This window comes from Ceratotherium simum, chromosome 6 (assembly GCF_057802395.1).
Source record: "Ceratotherium simum simum isolate JZ-2026a chromosome 6, ASM5780239v1, whole genome shotgun sequence".
Lineage (NCBI taxonomy): Eukaryota > Metazoa > Chordata > Mammalia > Perissodactyla > Rhinocerotidae > Ceratotherium > Ceratotherium simum.
In genome coordinates this window covers 85,162,506-85,181,472 of record NC_141905.1, presented here as the reverse complement: position 1 = coordinate 85,181,472, position 18,967 = coordinate 85,162,506, and the positions used below count along the sequence as shown (strand labels likewise).

Here is an 18,967-nt window from a genome sequence, read left to right as displayed (position 1 = left end):
TTCCCAGGCAGGATGTGGCAGCTGTGACCCTCAGGGCCCTCTGCTGGCTCCCTGTGTGCACTGCAGGTTTGTCAGCTTGTGCAACTCCTCCTAGTTTCAGAAGGCAGGTAGACTATCCTTTGTAAAACCCGAAGGCCTTACTGCGAGCTGGTCCAGCGCACAGGTGGAGGGGCTTCGCAGTGTTTGCTTTAGGTTGCCAATTAGCATGCTGCTCTGTCCTGGTCACTGATGCCACTTGCCCCTAAACTAGCTTGGCTGGCCTTGGTTCCCAATACTCTGCCCCCTCCAAGTGGGCCAGGGGTCCCTCCCCTGTGACCTCCCTCCACATTTACTCTCTAATTCACTGGGCTCCCAGCCTCTGTTTTAACCCAACTTCCTCCAGCGGTAGAGCCTGAGACAGGTAGTTTATTTTGGGAAGTGATCTGTGATACGCAGGAGATGAGGGAGCCAGCCCCACCTGGCTAGCTTCAGGGGCAAGCGTCTGTAAGCCAGTCAGATGGCACACATGGCTGACATTGGTAACCTCTTAGCCTGGTTCCTAGGTGCTCTCACACACTGTGAGGAGGCCAAAACTATGTCTTCTCTGCACTTCGAGCTGCTGATGATAAATGGCCCCCTCCTGTGACCCTGTGTGTGAGGGCCAGGCCCTGGGGTGGGGGGTGGGGGCGGGGCTGAAATCGCCATTGGGTCCCAGTTGGGTTTAGCACATCTGTATCACCTCCTGGAAACAACCGAGGGGGTGAGTGGAGTGGAAGGTCCCACTTGAAGCCAATTGGAGCTGGGTTGAAGCGCCAGGTCTAGGCTCAGCTTCCTCACCCGTCAAGCGGACAGAATCTCTTCTAACCATGCAGAGAAAGTGTCTAGTGCACCGAGAAACAGAAAGCAGGCACTCAACAAATGGCCTTTCTGTTTTAACAGCTATTTGTTAACCGTGATTTCTAAAGCATCTTGCACTCACACGTGCTCACACATGTATGCGCGCGCACACACACACACTCAAACGCCCAAGGTCACAGTAGATGAGCCACTGCAGAGTTTCCTGGAAGCTAAGTAGGGAGTGCTGTGAGTCTGCTGAGTCTTCAGCTGTTGCTCAAAGCACCCGCCTCTCCCTTGTCGTCTTCATTTACAAAGGGAGAGGAGTGGAGACGCTGAACATTCCAGAACCACACTCCTTACGCCATGTAGCTCCCCGGGAGAGGTGTGCTAGGAGTTGCTGGGGAAGGGCTTTCTCTGAAATTCAGAAATATTAACTCGTTCCAAATTACTTGCATTCTTTGGAAGCAACACGGAGAATGTGTGTGCCCCGAGCAAAATATTACCTGGCATGTTGGTGGGTAAATGGGGACTTTGCCTGGATGGGACAGCCTTGGGCACAACCTAAGTGAAAAATATGATTAAGTGCGAGTTAGGAAAGCCCCCAGTGGCTCCCCACGATTTCATTAGTGTGCAAATACCAATGACATGGTGTGGAGTTACCCAGATGATTTGGGAACTTCATCGATAGGAGATTGGGCTTTCAGGATGAGTGGGCTGGGCTCCAACAGAGCCCAGAGAACGCCTTTGTTGACCAGCCCGGGTCAAGCACAGGATGGCAGTGGCCCTCTAAGAGCCTCGTCCCATCTCAGACAACAGAAGACCCACAGCCAACCCCCTAACATCCTGCAAAGACAGGAGCATTCCTGCAAAGACAAGAGATCCAGGCATCTTCCTGGAGAAAGAACACCCACCCACACACGACTGCACAGTGACTAGTCACTTTCAATTATGCTGCCCCAACACTTAATGCTCTTTGTCAGGCAGAAATAAGAGCAGTGGAGGCAAGGCAGTTCTAAGGGGAAAATTGTTTCTTTAGTGCAACTGTGACCTGAAGAACAAGCAAGTGTTCCCAAGGAAGACACATAATGATGGGTTAGCAAGCGCTGTCAGGAGCTCAGCAGCAGCGGGCATTGCCCACCAGGGAAGCTGCCCTTCCAGTGGCCTCCCATCAGCGCCTATCTGCCAGGGAAGCTGTCACTCAGCTCAGGGACATTCCTCCGCTGACAAAGGCAAGTGAGGCGTGGGGACACGGTGCTATGCCTGGATAGTCTAACTTAGGAATTCAGTCCAGGTTGGAATCACAGCTTTTCCCCAATGAGCTCTGGGACCTTGGCACGTAAACTTCTCAGACACAGCTGCCTCCACTGTAAAATGAGGTTAATCGTAGTGCCTGCCTCCCTAGTGTTGATCTCCAGAGTCAGATAACCATCAGGACACCTGCCATTCACTGTGCCCAGCACTGACTGTGCACTTTATGTCGCTCAGTCTTCTCAACTGCCACCACAAGGTAGGTGATCAGGCATCATGCTCGCAGCTGTGAGTAACAAACCCCTAAGAGAAAAGCAAACTAAACCCAAAGCAAGCAGAAGGAAGGAAGTAATGAGGATGAGAGCAGAAATAAATGAAAGAGAGAGTGAAAAACCAACAGAGAATATCTCCGAAATCAAAAGTTGGTTCTTTGCAAAGATCAACAAAATTGACAAACCTTTAGTTAGATGGACCACGAATAAAAGAGAGAAGACTCAAAATATTAAAACCAAGAAGGAAAGAGGGGACACGACTATACCAACCTTATAGAAACAAAGACATAGCTCAAAGAATAAACAAAAGCATTATTTCACATAATTGTAGATCCAGAGGCAGAGCCGGGCATGAGAGGATGACAGCTCAGCAAGGCCATTAGGGACCCAGGTTCTCTCTGCTTCTTTGCTCTGTGTTCACCAAATATTTCTACACCCTCTGCTTTCCCAGCATATGGTAGGATTACTCCCCCTCCTCGTGACTTGCTTTGGTCAATGAAATGCAGGCAGAATAACATGGGTCACTTCTGGGCGGTTGTGTTAAGAACCAGGGCGTGTTCTTTCCATCATGTTCTTTTCCTCTGCTGTGATGATTATGGAAGCCAGTGTTGAAATGGAGCCTCCATCTGCCTGAACCCCTGAGTGACTACAATGAGCAGGTCCCCCTTCTGCTCCAGCTGGGTCACGTAGCATGAGTGAGAATGACACATGTGTTGTTTTAAGCTACTTAAGTTTCAGGGTTATCAGTGCCTGTGACGGATACACTATCTCCTGTGCCTGCATCAGGCTAAGATTGGTTCTCCTCATGATCCCGAGAGAGCTGTGCAATGGAGCCATGCATAGCCATAACGGGAACAAAAGCCTTCTTTCTCACATCCATCAGGAGCAAGAGAACCTCTTCCCCAAGCATAAAAAATAAATCTCTCTTTGATCTGATTGAGTCAATGTAGATTTCATGTCCACCTCTGGATCAAAAAAAGCTGCCAAGGGGATACCCATGCTGATTGGCTGGGACAACAATCTCCTGGGGCATCAACCCCAATCTCCAGTACATAGATTCATATTATTATTCATATAACTTATGTCTTGATGATTGATGATAATGATGATGATGATGAGGAGGCTCAGGTTTATTAACTTGCTCAAGGTCAATAATTTGCACAAATTAGGTAAGTGCGAAGCTAGAATTCAAACTATGCTGTCAGGTTCCAGAGACGAGTCCTTACCACGATGTAAGTCCTGAGAGGAAGGAAGGAATTGTGTCTACTCATTCATTGCTGTATCCCTGGCACCTAGAAAAACAGACATGTGCTGAGTAAATGAATAAGCCAAGCTCTATCCACCATACAGGGGTGTTGAGGGGATTGAGTGAGACACGGCGTGCTCTGGTTTTCATCAATGCCTGCTGGGCTCGCCACAGGTACAGGGAAAGTCACGGGGCTTGGTTCTGCCACAGCCACATGTCATTCAACCTTTCCGGTCTCAGTTTCTCCTCCATAAAATAGGAAGGAAAATATGTTACTCCTCTCATCTACTTACAAGGCAGTTTTGAAGATCTGATGAGAGAATATATGTGAAAGCATTTTGGAAAGTAAAGAGATTAATAACAAAAATAAATTATTATTATTATTATATTTTATGTGCGGTAATAATTCACCAATATTACAATTTTCTTGGCCCACTACTAAGTGTCTCTAGGAAGCTGACAGCAGTGATTAAAATTTGGTTAAGATTTTTCTACTTTCCATTTCCCCAGATTGAAGATGGCATTTCCTGTCCCACCAAAGAAATCTGTTGGAAAGGGAGCAAGTGATGGGAAACGGTGAGAATTAGCCTTGTCAGAAAGAGGCAAGCCTGGGCATCCAGTGGGCATCGATGGGGACTTGCTGTTTTTCTTTTTCTTCCTTTGGCTGCTCATTCTCTGAGTCTGTGAAATTGATGACAGGTTCCCCAGCGTGTGCAAATTAGGTAGAGCTACGGTTGTGCAGTTGGGCAAGATGTTCCTTTTTCTTTTTTCTCTCCTCCTCTTCTGTTCTGTCCCCTCTCTCTCTCCCCCTCCCTCCCTATCTCCCTCTCTCTTCTCAAATTTCTGTCAGTCCACTTTCTCCCTTTGTGGACAGGTTTGTGACGACAAGAGTTTTCCAAGGTAAAGATCACCCCACTTTCTGCTCTGACTCCGGAAGCCCAGCCCCTCATCAGCACTCGCACCTGCACCTCAGCTGCTCCTTGAAGCCTCGCTCCCACCTCAGCTCCTTCCTCAGCCTGAACCTGGACTGCATTCCTGGAGGTCTCCTGGGGACACTGGTCCCCCTGCAAGCTTCTTTAATGGAAACCACTTCCTCTCACACTGCGTAGACCTGCCTCATGGCCGGTGGTGATGGACAGGCACTTGTGCCTTTTGCTCCTCGTTGCCTCTTCCCAACCATTTCTCCCCCATTCTCCTTCTGGAATTCATCCCAGCAGCCTCCACCATCTGCGACCCCGTACTTTTTTGTCATCTGCTGACCTGTTCTCCTTTAGTCAACAGCAGCTCTTGACCCTGGCGTGTGGTCTTTCGCGCCTCCTCAAAGCCTGGCCTTATTTTCAGGGGCTTCGATGTCCCTGCCAAACCCGCATTCTTCACTCTGCAGGCTCCTAGCTCAGGATGTGGCCTCATACTCACTGCAAAGTACGGTGGGCGCACTCAGCAGGACTTGTCACGTCCTCTGGGCCCAGCTGCAACTTCAGCGCAGCTGAGAAGCTGACAGCGCCCACCTGTCTGCCCTGTGGCCCTCAGCTTTTATGCCTCAGGGGCTTCTCTGAAGCCTCTCAGGCTTTCTCTAAGCCTGGAGGTGCGAGGCTGTTAAACCCCTGAGTGCACCTTAAACCAATGGGATCTGGAGTCTGAATGCCCCACAGACTCACTCTCAGGTCAGGTGTATGTAGGGCTGGGGATAAGGATAAAGCAAAAGGTGGGCCACCAGAGGGCCAAGGCGACTGTGTCTGCTGGTCTTACACAGACCAGAACAAGGCAAGGAGGGTTCACCAAAGTGGTGAACTTCTACAGTTGACCCAAGCTCCAGTGCAGGTGGACGTATCCTCCCTGCACCCGACCCCGGCAGAAAGAGCAGATGGCTTTTGAGGACGTGGTACCAGGGGGAAAGGCACTAATGGAACCAGGGTAGGTGGTCACTCACCACTTCCAGCAGGAGCTGAGGATTTGCACAGGGTCCGTGGGTGCTGCCCCAGGTGGAGGGGAGGGATGCTCAGGGAGAAGGGGTGGTGGCTGGCAAGAGGAAGGGCAGTGACCCCTGAAGCAGGAGGGAAGAGCAGGATGTCAAGTCCTTTCTCAGAGGTGTCCTCCCTTCTTCTCTGCCTCTATCTGTGACACAAAGCAGGAACCACAATGGTGAGTGAATGGCCCTTCCGGGATCCCGCATTCCCAGCTGGGAAGAGTGTCTGATTGTCAGACTGCCTCTGTGGGCTCCAGGGAGGCTGATGGGGACCCTGAGAACAAAGAGCTGAGACCTGGAAGGAGGAGGGGACCTTCAAAAGTGGGGAGACTGACAAGCAGAAATGACAGACAAATTCCTATTGGAATAGGAAGGTCTGAGCTTCCCCAGAGGGCTGTAGAGGGAACTGGGAATGGGGAGAGTCTTAGGGGCACAGCTGCCATTGGGTTGAGGATAAGGAGGGACAAGGGTGGGGAGAGGGTATTTTTAAGCTGTTTTGTTTGGCTTTCAAAAAACATACCTGATGCCCCTCTTCTTCCCTTAAATTCAGTGGATTTCTGCAAGACCGTTGATTTCAATTACATTTTTCTATCCAAATGTTGTTTCTTTGAATCCGCTTTTCTCAAAGACTGGCTCCCCTAGGGCCCTGGGTTCCATTTAGATTACTCAGAAGCAGGCTATTTGCATTAAGAACTCTAAGTCTCTTCTCTCCGACCCTGGCCGAGTGGCCAGAGTGCGAAGACCAGCACTGGACGTGCCTCTTCCATCGGCAAAGGCAAGCATTGTCCAGCCTGGGAAAGGACGGTCCCCGTTTGCATGGAACAGTCTTCTCTTTCTTTCAACACGGTTATCCATGAGAGGTGCTGTGAAGTGATTGCTACCTAAATCTTGGCAGGATAATGACATCGAGCAATTACTATATACACAGTGTGGGGAGGTGCTATGGCAGGAACGGTCATCCTCGGGAATTGCAGCTCTAGTTCACAACAACACTGGTGTTAAAAAACTAACCACAGCCCTCCAAGCCACTTTGTCATACTTGTAGAGAGAAAAATGAAGTGGTCCAATAAAGCAGCCCACTCTGCTGTGGAGTCTTAGTACTGAGTTATGCTTAACACCAGTTTGGGAAGGCTTGGAGCCTTAAGAAAAATAAAAGACTTGCCTACTGAACTGTCCATTTCTAATCCAAAGTGAGTTCTAAAAATGTCACCAACTAGAAAACCAGCTGTGTGATGTTGGTCAATGGCATGGCCGTTCTGTGTCTTAGCCCAGTGCCTCGTGGCTGCCAAGCTCTCATGAAGTCTTCTGATGAATGAAGAATCTTAAAATTGAGGACTTGGAGCCATATGAGCTCTAAGGTGCTTTCCTGAGACAAAATTCTGGGATTCGTTTTCTACTTTTCCAAAACACGAGCTTTTACTTCTGACACAAATGCATTTTCGAGACCGTCCTCACAGGCACTACCGGTTTTGAAAGTTCGAGGCTGCCTTGCAGGTGAGGTGGGCTCTGGGTGTCCTGTTTCATCTCTGCTGGCACATCCCTGACCCCAAGCTGCTAAGAGCTGGGCCTGAAATGATGCCCAAATCGTTGAAGACCCTCCATAGCTCCAGGCAAACCTTCTCTCGTCTCAGCAAGGAGGACCAAGGGACATGGGGACAGCAGAGTTACAGCCTTCAATCTCTGCATTGGGGTAGCGCTATCCGAGGGACAATCAGAGAAGGAAGAGCTGTACCCACAGGCCCCTTCTTCTGCCCACTTTGCCTCCAGGCTGCCAGCTGAGCCTCGTCTGGAGGCCGTCAAACCTCCAGAGGAAGCAGCAGACTCTCTACTTCAGGGTTAAAATAATACGGTCTTTCTTTCTATCGATGAACCTTCATTTCACTTAACTTCATTAATGTTTCTGAAATACTGAGGAATGATTCCGATGCTGCTTTTCCATTATAATTGCTTTTCCTTCCAAAGTTGACTTTTCACATGAAAAGGCTTTAGCAAGGCCGTGCAAGCCCACAGTTGCCATCTGTGTTCCCTGCAGAGAAACCAAAAACATGTAGGAGCTTAAAAATAACCCTGCCTTTTGCAGGTAGCTCCTTATTCGATATTAAGTGCCCTCCTCTCCAACGCAAGTCTTCAGAATGCTAAATTAACTGTTAACAAGTATTTTTAAATAGTATAATTTATGCTAATTCAGAAATATCCCCGTTTCCAAACTGATTATTTTTACCTCCCAAATTGCTGCACTCGTGCGTTAGGGGCGGCGGAGTCAGGGTGCTGCAATCAAGCGCCTTGCTGGGTGGCTTCTGGATACCCGGTCATTTCCATGGGTGGTTTCCACGGATGCGTTTGCAGTGGATGCACCGTGTGCCGTGGATATGACCTATCGTAACTGTGGGAGGATGGAGGATGCCACCAGCACTGACCGATGGTGAGCGTCATCTCTCAAGGTCAGGGCGGGACGGGAGAAGTCCACCTGCAGGAGCCGGCATCATGGGGATGGAGGGGCTCAGCTTTGCTTGTCAGCCCTTCTGGGGGTGCCCCTTTCTCCCCGCTCACCCCCAACAAGAACATCATGGACTCTGATGGTGAGGACACAAACCTGAAACCCACTGCTCCTTCTGGGAAGCTTTTTGCTTCCAGCGAGGTGTGGACAACTGCTTCATCTAGCGGAGGGCATTTCAGGAGATTCCCTTCCAGTCCTTCACAGGGAGAGCACTGCCCCCTACCCCTTACTGGGGGAAACTGGTCCTCTCTCCCTCCTTCTGCGTTTGGCTCTGGCAGCCGTGGCCCCCCACACCCTGCCCCAAAGTGGATGCTTTGTCCCTGATAATGACCTTAGGACTCAATGGTTCAGGAAGGACAGGAAGGGGAGAGGGAAGGGCAGCTGAGCGTTACTTTTTGAACCATGAAATCCATGAGAAGGTCCTAATGGAAGGAATCGAGTGCCACCCAAATAGCCCGTGATGAGGAACAAGTCTACGTGATGAAATATTGGGGTGGGAGGGGCACCAGAAAGCGAAATGGTGCTGCTGCTTCTTTAGGTCTCTGACTCCACCTGAAGGCCTATCAAAGCCAAGGAGGGAAGGCCACACCACTGCCCAAAGGCCCTGTCCTGTAAGTGCGGCCGAGGGTCATTAGGGCACCATGGGTGAAGGAAGTCTGTCCTGTGGTGCCTTCACAGGCAGGTCTCCCAGGGGCACAAGATCCTTACAGGCCCTGACGTGCTCCGGAGTAGCCAACAAGTCCACTTGGACACACTGTAGGCTCACACCATCACACATGGGCCTTCATTAGCCATGCTCCATCACGCTCCCTCATGCTCCATTATACTCCCTCATACTCCCTCATGCTCCTTCACGCTCCACCATGCTCCACGTTGGCAGTATATAGGCAGTCGCCATCTGGACGCTGCCCAGCTCCTTGGCCTCCCTCAGCCTGCTCCTCCACACTGGACCCACCCTGCTGGTTTTCTGGAAGTTCTTTCAAAGTACAGGGCTCGTTCTCATGTCTGGGAGGTTGCATGTGCTGTTTCTTCTTCCAGAACACTCTCCCTTCCCTGACCCTCCTCCCAGTCTGCCCAGTTCTACTCATTCTCCAAGCATCAGTGCTCACCATAAGTGGCCTTCAATAAACTGAATCCTACACGGCTGTTGGCTTGTCCATTCCCTCCCCCGAGTCAGGACCGGGTCTCTCTCCTTCACCATCAGGCCTGGCAAAGCACCTGGCACGTAGCTTCAAATGTGTTATAAAATGGCACACCCAATCAGGAGAAAGAGTAAAAAAACAGATGAAATTCAGCATTTCCCAATATTGAAAATAAACATTAATTAGTAGCAACAATTAAAGAGGTAGCAATAGGGGAACAAAACTACAGGAGGCTCGAGAGATGAGGAACAATGCTCAGAAGGTAGAAAGAGGAATGGGATTCCTTCCCAGCGCTGGGGAGGGCAGCATAACTGGCAGGACAAAGTTTGGAGTCTTCAAATGTTGCAAAGGTAGTCAACAGAGGAAAAGACCAAGCAATCAGGGTTGCCGCCTGAGGCCCTTCCCAGGACTGGCCAGCTCAAAGCCATCTGCAGAGGAGCTGGTGGAACTCGCACCCAGGAGCTCAGGGAGAGGCTGCAACTCAGATGGAACCACAGACGTGACTGGGGGGGACTTAGATGAAGGATATCCTGCACCCCACTAGGGTCCTATGGGAAGGTCACAGCAATGACTTCACATGGTTTAGCAGAGAAAATAAGTTCTCATCAGAGTTTAAACAGGGAAAACCTTGGCCATGCAAAGTAGCCTCCTACTGATGAAACAGCCCTGGAGGATGGAAGACAGACAAAGGGGGAGACAGAGCTAGAGAGACAGACACACAGAGAGACAGAGAGAGACAGACACATGGAAGGAGAGACAGAGAGTCAGAGAGAGAAAGAGAGATAGAGAGAGAAAGAGAGAGACAGAGAGAGTCAGAGACAAAAAGAGAAAGAGAGAGAAAGAGGGAGAGAGTGAGAGAGAGGATGCCCAGCTGGCCCCAGGGTCAGATACATGAAATAAGCTGTTCGGACATTCCAGCCCTGGTAAACAAATGACAGTGTGAGCAGTCTCTACTATTACCATCTGACTGATGAAGAAACTCCAATCATGGGTGGCTTCTCTGGGGTCTCCGGATTCTGGGCTTCTATGCAGGAATCTCTACAGTTGCCTCTTTCTGTTAAAACACCCCTTACCAGAGGAGGCTTGCTGGGCTCCACCTTTGTCTTTTGTGTAGATGTTTTTGTTTGAATATCTCATTGTACGCTTGTACCTGGTTCTCCACAGAAACAGACCCACTAGGAGACATGTGTACACAAAGAGCCATACAGAGGTCTATTTTAAGAAATTAGTTCATGTGATTGTGGGGGCTGGCAATTCTAAAATCTGTAGGGCAGGCCAGCAGGCTGGAAACTCAGGCAGGAGTTGATGCTGCAGTCTTGAAGTAGAATTTCCTCTTCTCTGGGAAATCTCCTTTACTTAAACTCCACTGATTGGAGATATTAACCACGCCTGCCACATACCTTCACAGCAATACCTAGATTAGGGTTTGATTAACTGGGTACTACAGCTTAGCCAAGTCAATACGTAAGACTAACCATCACAAGTCTTGCCCAGGGCTGACTCGAACTCATCCGTATTATCAAAAGGAGCTTTGCTGTGCCTCATGCTTCCACGAAGGCCCCGCTTGCCCTCTCAAGCTTGGACCACTGCATTGAGGCTGTCACAGGACCTGGCTGGAGCTGTTGCTTCTCTGTGTTGGTGAGAGACAAGCAGAGAGCACCAGTTTAGCTTATTTGGGAGCAAAGGGTTATTGGACCAGCAGGCTCCCTGTTAAGTTTATCTGAGCCATTGCCTATTAAACAGTAGATGTTCAAATAATTCGGAAAGGGCAGACTGGCAAAAAAATGGGAAAAGTCCCCAAACAGACTTTAAAAAGTAAGTTAATTACTAAAAAGTAATTAAAGATAGAACTAAAAAGTGAAAGCTAAAATCAAAGAAAAAAATCATTACAACAACAAAGACTTTGGTGAACACAGAACATAAAGCCCAATATCATTAAAGAATCCAGAGCCGAAGATAACGAAATCTGTGAGGAATTGAAAGAGATCAAATCTTTACATGAAAGAATAATCTTAGCACTGATTAAAAAATTATTTCTTTAAATACTAGGAAGCAATCTTCAAGCATCAAGGGTGTTTTTTTTTTGTTTTTTTTTGTTGTTGTTGTTGTTGAGGAAGATTAGCCCTGAGCTAACATCTGTTGTCAATCCTCCTCTTTTTTGCTGAGGAAGACTGGCCCTGGGCTAACATCTGTGCCCATCTTCCTCCACTTTATGTGGGATGCCGCCACAGCATGGCTTGATAAGCTATGTGTAGGTCCGTGCTCAGGAACCAAACCTGAGAACCCAGAGCCACCAAAGCAGAGTGCGCAAACTTAACCACTATGCAACCGGGCCAGCCCCAAGGGTGGTTTTTAAATAAGAAAAACTTTTCCACTTGTAAAATATAGCTTATATAGTATCTTCTTTTAATAAAGATTTGAGGAAAGCACGTATTAAACTGGATAGTTAAAATAAAGATGGATTTGTAATAGACCAGTAAGCATTTTGGAAGGCAGAAGAATAAAACCAAAATTTAACTGAATGTGTGAGAGCTAAATTTGGCTTTGAGCTTCCTGGCTACCAAAGCAAAAACAAACATAAGACCTTCACCATTTCTGCTTTAAAGCACACATTTTCAACAAGGCAATATCACTTCTAAGGGGACAAAAAAAATCTTATGTTAATGTAAAAGCATAGATATACATAAAGTACATAAGTAGATATATGGTATATCTGTACTGTTAAAATCTCATGATGGGGAATGATTAGAAAAAAATGTCTAAAAAGGCTCCTTGGGAGGCAATAATGAAAAAAGGTTGAGAAACACTATTTCTGAGTATAAAGAATATATCGTTGCATCTAGACAGGCAAGCTGTGCCCCTGGAACCTCATTCCAGAAGGCATGTCTCGAGAAGACACTTGATGACACAGAGGTCAGTGTCTCCTTGATTCTAGTTTTGCAGTCCAACGTCTGACTTAAAAGGTGAAGAAATTTTGTCTCTGTATTGCTGGAGAAGTTCACATTTTGTGAACATATTCACACATTTATAATTTATATTAGGAAATTTCTGTAACATGTATAAAACATGTCTGCTTTTCTCTTCCTGTCATCTCCTCCATGTACTTTCCAGCCCTAGGGACCAGTGTGGGATTCACAGCTGTTGGTGGGAGGACATGGTGGGAGGGGATCCAGCCGGAGTGTGGAGTGGGGGGATTATCCAGGGAGACTTTCTGGAGGAGCCCGTGGTGCAGGGCGTGAACTAGAAGCCAGATGTCATTCTAGAATAAAAACTATCATTTTTCATAGGACCAGGAACTATTTTTACAATTTTCGGTGATGGCTTATGAAACGTGAAATGGTGACTATCCAAAAATTACCCTCTGCCAGGGGCTGGCCTCTCCTGTGTCTCGCAGGTTGGTAAGCCGATGCAATTATTTCAGGATTGTGGATAATATCCAGTTTCTAACATACTCGATGGAGGATGAATATTTATCTCAGTCAAAGAGTACGGATTCACAAAGAAAAAAATTCCATATTTACATGTGTCTAAAATTTGCTGGGGATGAACTGAATATGTACAATGATTACAAATGAACTGGGGGGTAGCTAGCGAGCTAAAATGCACAGGTGAGAGCACTGTACATCCAAAAGAGGACCCTACTGCCTTCTTTGCTTCTTGCCCCCTAAAAACCAGAGAAAGCTCTGAAGTCTCATGTCTCTCAAAATAAACAAGACCCCCCACTAAACAAAGCCCTCTCTCAAATTAGCAGCTGAATAGGCTAAAAGGAGGCAGAAATGATGTGCAGCCAGAGAGCCCTGGGGTTGGGTTGAGGGGAGAAAGCTTCAGCAAGCACCAGGCTCTACTCTGCTCTATTTGTAAGGATAGACAGACACACAGAGGGACATGGGTGCTGTCTATCTGGACGCCAAACCAGAGACAATTAAACAGATGACTAAGAATGCTGCTTGGGGAAGATACACATTCATACAAATGTGGGTCACCAAGCTCTTTAAGAAAGCAGAATAGAAACGGTAGCATTTGTATTTTACTTCAAGGGATAAAGACATAGTATGTCAGACGCTGTGAGTCTTTTTAAATAACATTTTATTTTTCATTGTCAATGATTAACTTTTGAGCCTACTAGAAGAGTATCATGATTATAAATTGAATAAAAAAATATAGATGATAGAATAAAAATATTAGGTTGTACAAAGTTAGTTCTTTTAAATCATTGTCCACCAACATTTTCAGGGCTTTGGGGCTGGAAAAAACCAACAAAACTTAATTTTCTTTTTTTTTTACATTTCCAGCAGTTAAAAATTAAGAACACATATTGAGAATCACTTGCGGACATCTATTACAACAAACGAAGGACCACAAAAATTAAAACAAGTTCTAAGAACCATCATATATACAGACTTCTGTACAGAATGAGGACAAAAAGAATCCACTCAATTAAAACCGTCTCTTGTGGTATATGTATTCTTTTTTTAAAAAGAAAGAAAATTTGTCTTCCTATACTTCTATTTATTTTTCCACTTGATCCAGTATTTTTAATGGTGTTTCCACTCCATAAATTAGTAACTGTTCAGTAGCTGAGAAATATCCTATTTTAAATTATACCGAAGGAAATCAGGAACTTCCCTGAAAGGGCAGACCTTAATTGCCTGATATCGGCTGAAGACAACCAACCAACAAAAGTCACACCACCAGCTGCAGCGAGGGGGGTTTGACAAAATGTCCTTCGAGTGTAAGCTGGGGGTCGGCCTACGGAGAGAAGAGGAGGACTCGGAAGCTCAGTTGCTACCCATTTGGTAAGGGTGATGGCTTAACCTCTCCTACCGGGCTAAACTCAGATCAATCGGGCTCTCTGCCAACGTGTCATTTGGCACAAAAAGAAAGGACTTTTGGGCAAGACTTAGGCTTTCTCAAGACGGACATACTCAGAAGCCCCCAATTTTGATCAACACAATGGTACATCCAGACCCATATCCACCTTGCTCCCCGAGGCTAAAGGCCACTCCCTCCACAGCTGGGAATGACCTCCTTGTAAGGGAAAGCAATTGCACCAAGTGTCAGACATCACAGGCCCGAGGAGGTAAACGCCAGCCACGGAAGAAGACACGGAGAGAGAGAAGGATGACAGCTTGCTCTTTCCAGACCGCCCTGCTGCTTTCACTGCACGATCCCAGAGTCCACCGAGGTCTGCTTGCGTGTCGTCTTTGGAGGGGGAGGCGGCGGGGTTTTGCTGGGCAGTGGAGGCGGCAGATGCTACAAGACACGAATACCAGGGAGACGTCACGTTATGGATGCTCTGACAGGAAGGAAACGGGCTGCGGGTGGGATCTGACCTGCACGACGGTGGTGAGGGAAAGTTAATTTGCACCCCGGGATAGGGTTGCCCTCTCTGCGTGACTTGGGGCTGGCAGGTCTGCTACACTCGGGACCGGGCTGCTGGCAGTGACAGGCCTTTCTGGCATCACCGATTCACCACTTTTCACGAAGCACTTCAAAAGTCAGCACAGCCCCTGAGAAGTACAACCACTGCTCTTCGCGAGGCGGTTTTAAACCCAGGTGTTATTGATCTAAGGGCCCCTGGAAATGAACTGGTTTCAGAACTGGACAGTTTAAATTAAGAGCAAGGGAATATGAACAAAGCAGGACCCAGGGCCACCCAGGCAGCTGGTGGGGTCACAGCTGAGCCTTCCTCCATGAGGACCCCCGAGTCCCTCCTCCTGCCCCTGAAGATGTCCCCTAAACTGTTCAGGGACAAACAAGTCCTTGCAGATGCTCTCTAGTGGTGGGCGAGAGATGCCCCCTTGCTCTCAGAACTGGAAAGGCCATGTGAGAGATGGTCAACCGGGCCACGGGTGGCACCTGCAGCCACCATCCTAGTGACCTATTTACAAGGTAGTTTTTCATCCACAGTCTCTCCAAAAACCACAAACGGATGGGGACGAACAAGATTACGGGGATGTTTCAACTCTTTATGAGAGAAACACAGTGCATAAAGAAAAAGGTGCAGTTGTGTCCCAATAAAACTTTATTGACAAAAACAGGAGACAGGCTGGACTTGGCCCACGGGCCACAGTTTGCCTTAGGTTCCCAAGAACGAATTGACAACTGTGAAGGTGACAGACAAACCCTGGTTAATGGACTCAATGAGTGACTGAGGGCGGCTGTTGCCCTCTTGCTGCTGGCACCCTCGTGCCCATCACAGACGCCTGACATGAAGGAGCTGTAAATATGTGTTGACCAAACAGGTAACTGAGTGAGTGAGTGAATGGCTGAATGATGCATGAATGAATACATGAACACGTGAAGGAATGAAGAAGTGAACGAGTGAGTAAATGAATGAATGAACAGAGGAACGAACAAACGAACAGACCAGGATAAGCAGGCGCACACCATGGGTAGGATGCACCAGAATGAAATCACAGAGCACTATCATCCAACTCAGGGGAAAGTGGATTTTTAACAGCCTCTCAGGGGAGGTTCACATTTAGCTCAAGGTGAGAAAAGAAGTCTCAAGGACAGAACAGCGACGCAGCAGTCTCTCACCCACTGCCCAAATTTCCTCCCGATTCGCAGACAAGTAAATACTAAAATGACCTACTGGTTAACATAGAGAAGAGACTACACGTGGAAAACTAGAGCTGATATAATGATATCAGACATTTTAAAGAGAGAAAATAATAGGCTCGTAAGTCTTTTTAAGTTGGTGAGAATAGTTAAAAGAAACACCTGTTCTGAGGTCTGATAAAAAGGTGGTTTATATGTGAAAGCCACAGTGCAGGTCAATGGTGAGAATTGAGGGCCAGGCTAACACCATCAGATACAAGCACATGCCAGAGACACCCTTCATGCCAAACAGGAGCGTGGCAGGTTTATCACTATCAGGCAAAGCGATAGCTCAGATTACTGGTTGTAAGAGCCATTTTGAAAGAAATGACAGCTTAAAGCGGCAACAACTGGAGATAGAGCTGCCTACGAGTCCGAGGCCCATCAATGAGAGTGACAGGAGGATATCGATCACTCCCCATGGCAGACGAGCGATCATTATCCTACAAGAGCTCTCCCGGCCTGCGCAAAGGGAGGCACCCCAAAAACGCAACTGTTTCCAACTAATTATGACCTGCTAACCCACGAGCGTGTCACCGGGACACACTCACGCTGCAAGCGAAACAAACTGCAAAGAGGCTTGGGTAATTAATGTAATTGAATTCACAACACCTTTATGAATGGAGCCACAGTGTGTGCATGCTCCTCCCTTCCTTAACCAAGAGCAGGAGGCATCAGTAACTTTGAATGATGTATCAATGAAACTGAGATGATAAAATGTCACCCATGAATTGATTTGTAACAAAAATGGACTTAGTCATGCTTCCAAGTTGAGAATTTTCAGTTCACTGATGTAGGGAGACCTGGGGGACACTCCTGCTTTTCCAATAAATCAAAGACGTGATCAGTTAACTAAGCTGTTAGGAAAACAACACCCCAGCCAATCAATGTTCTTGCTCGACTCCCTGTTTCTCCTTTTGTTCTAACTTGTAGTTAGTCAATCTTACATTTCTTTAGCTGCAAAGAATCATTCCAGCCTCCTGAAAAGCCATCATAGGGCAGCTGGTCCCTTCTCCAGGGCCAGTCCGCCATCATGGCATCTCTAGGGACAGAGGGCCTATCTGAAAGGTGCGGCAGCCTCAGAGGGACAGTCTGTCCTCTCAGCACTAAAGATGAAGCCCCACTGCTTGTTTGGTTTTCTTACAAAAGGAATAATGAAATTCATAGACCGTAAATAAATCCTCTCTCTTCCACTCCTTCACAAGAGGAGAGATAATAAACTTGCAGAACATTCAGTGAAAAAGTCTCCATTTAAAAAAAAAAAGCATGCAGGTTTTTTATTGTTTTTTAAGGGGAAAAAAACACGCCTCACCGTTATGAAAAAAATTGCAGCCACAGAACAACCTCATGTCTTCCATGTTCTACAGGAGTTGTGTTGCCATAATAACCTTTGTGAGGCTGAGCAGCTGCACATGTGAACGGGGATATTGTACTCTTCAGACTGTGCTGATTTAATGCTACAAGGCTATGAGTAACACGCCAGGGAGGGTGAACCTGGAAGCAGACCTCTGGTGCTGCTGGGTCAATTTCACACGCGCGCCTCCCCGCGCACGCCGGCCTCCGGATGCAGCCTGCCCGTGAACAAGAGAGTCCTGCGTGACAGCAGCCTTGAGAACCAGGAGAGGAAGGCGGTGGATCTCAAAAGACTGTTTCCAGAACAGTCAACTGGTAACAGAGGCACTGGTTTAAACGACTTTTTAAGACTTTCATCTAATATTTGCTTTTAGCAGGGAGGCCCAGAGGCCACTGAGCAGTGGGTACATCAGACAAGATTAATGACCAAGACAGAGTTTTCAAGCGGATGGCAGCCCGGGGGCCAGTGCTGACGAGGGTTTGAGCTGGCTGCTCATGCTTATGGCAGCCAGCACCCCAAATCTAAGCAGGGAAGGGTTTCATGGCTGCAGGCGCAGCTCGGGGGGTGGCCTCAGGGAACTCAGAGGGTGTGCCCAAATTGGAGCCATATCTGGCTTCTCCTCCAAAGATTCTCCATGCAGCCAGTGCCTGTCCCCACTTGAGAGCCGTCAACACAAGGGTGATGCTGCCTGGAGGAACTGTGGGGATATGGGCTTGTCAAAGGCCTAATTGGTATCGAGTAGGAGCACGCCCCCATGCAGCGTGACGGCGGCAACTTTTTTTGTGTGTGTGAGGAAGATCAGCCCTGAACTAACATCTATGCCAATCCTCCTCTTTTTGCTGAGGAAGACTGGCCCTGAGCTAACATCCATGCCCATCTTCCTCCACTTTATGTGGGATGCTGCCACAGCATGGCCTAATAAGCGGTGCATCAGGGCGCACCTGGGATCCGAACCCGGGCCACTAGCAGTGGAGCGTGCACACTTAACCGCTACGCCACGGGGCTGGCCCCTCGGGCAACTTAAAGTCAGACAAACCTCTTCATAGAAAAGCTACTTTTCAAAAATCAAGCTTTCACAAGAATTGCACCTCCAGTAGCATGACCTCCATGGTGATGAGGTTAGCCCTTCGATCTGTCTGGATCTTCTCTCTCCCTTTTCCTTGTTCCGAGGCCCACATCTGAACGTGTGTGCATGCAGTCACAATGACACAGAACCACAGATCGTACGTACCCGATCGCTCTCACCTCTTTTCTCAAAATCAAATCTAGGCTAGTCCAAAGAAAACGCGCTTACACCAGGAAGGAGAGATTTCTACTTTGTGGAGGGTAAGACATTAAAAACCCACGTTTCAGATTCCCGACAGGCTTACCCTCTGGTGAGGAGGAGGGGGCGGGGGTGTTGGCGAGCCTATGAAGTCCTGGTTTTCCATCAAGTTCCCATAATCTGCCGTGCTGCCTTTGAGAGGCAGAGGAGGCGGAACCTCGGCCACGTCCATCCCGGTCATGCCATTCAGCTCCAAACCTGGAAAACCAGGATCCATTTAAAGTCACATCCACATCCCACGGGGCATGAATGCACAGGTGGCTGTTTCAGGTTCTCTGGGAGTGGCAAGGAGGAGAAACACTTTATCCCCAAGAGATGCTTGTCACCGGGGCAGAGAAGCGAGCATGGAGGGGTAGAGAAGGCAGGGGGTGGGATCCCCTCCTAAGGGCATGTTCTAGAAAGAGAACACCAAGTACCTTAAGATACCTTTTAGAGCTTAAAGGAGGCATCAATGCACTGTAAAAATAGCATGTCAACCCCGGGCTCCTTCTGATCCCTC

At 47.9% G+C, this 18,967-nt stretch overlaps 1 protein-coding gene across 3 annotated transcripts in view; it reads right to left on the bottom strand.

Annotated features, from left to right (window-relative positions):
- Positions 1–13,256: 13,256 nt before the first annotated feature.
- DOCK1 (dedicator of cytokinesis 1) overlaps positions 13,257–18,967 on the bottom strand; it is a 505,015-nt gene continuing 499,304 nt past the window's right edge. For all 3 annotated transcript variants that reach the window (XM_014794062.2, XM_014794063.2, XM_087432851.1), the window contains 2 exons: positions 18,515–18,666; positions 13,257–14,440 (listed from right to left, as the gene is read on the bottom strand). In XM_014794062.2, coding sequence (XP_014649548.1) covers positions 14,345–14,440; positions 18,515–18,666 — 248 coding nt within the window. In that variant the 3' untranslated portion in view covers positions 13,257–14,344. The remainder of the gene's footprint in view (positions 14,441–18,514; positions 18,667–18,967) is intronic.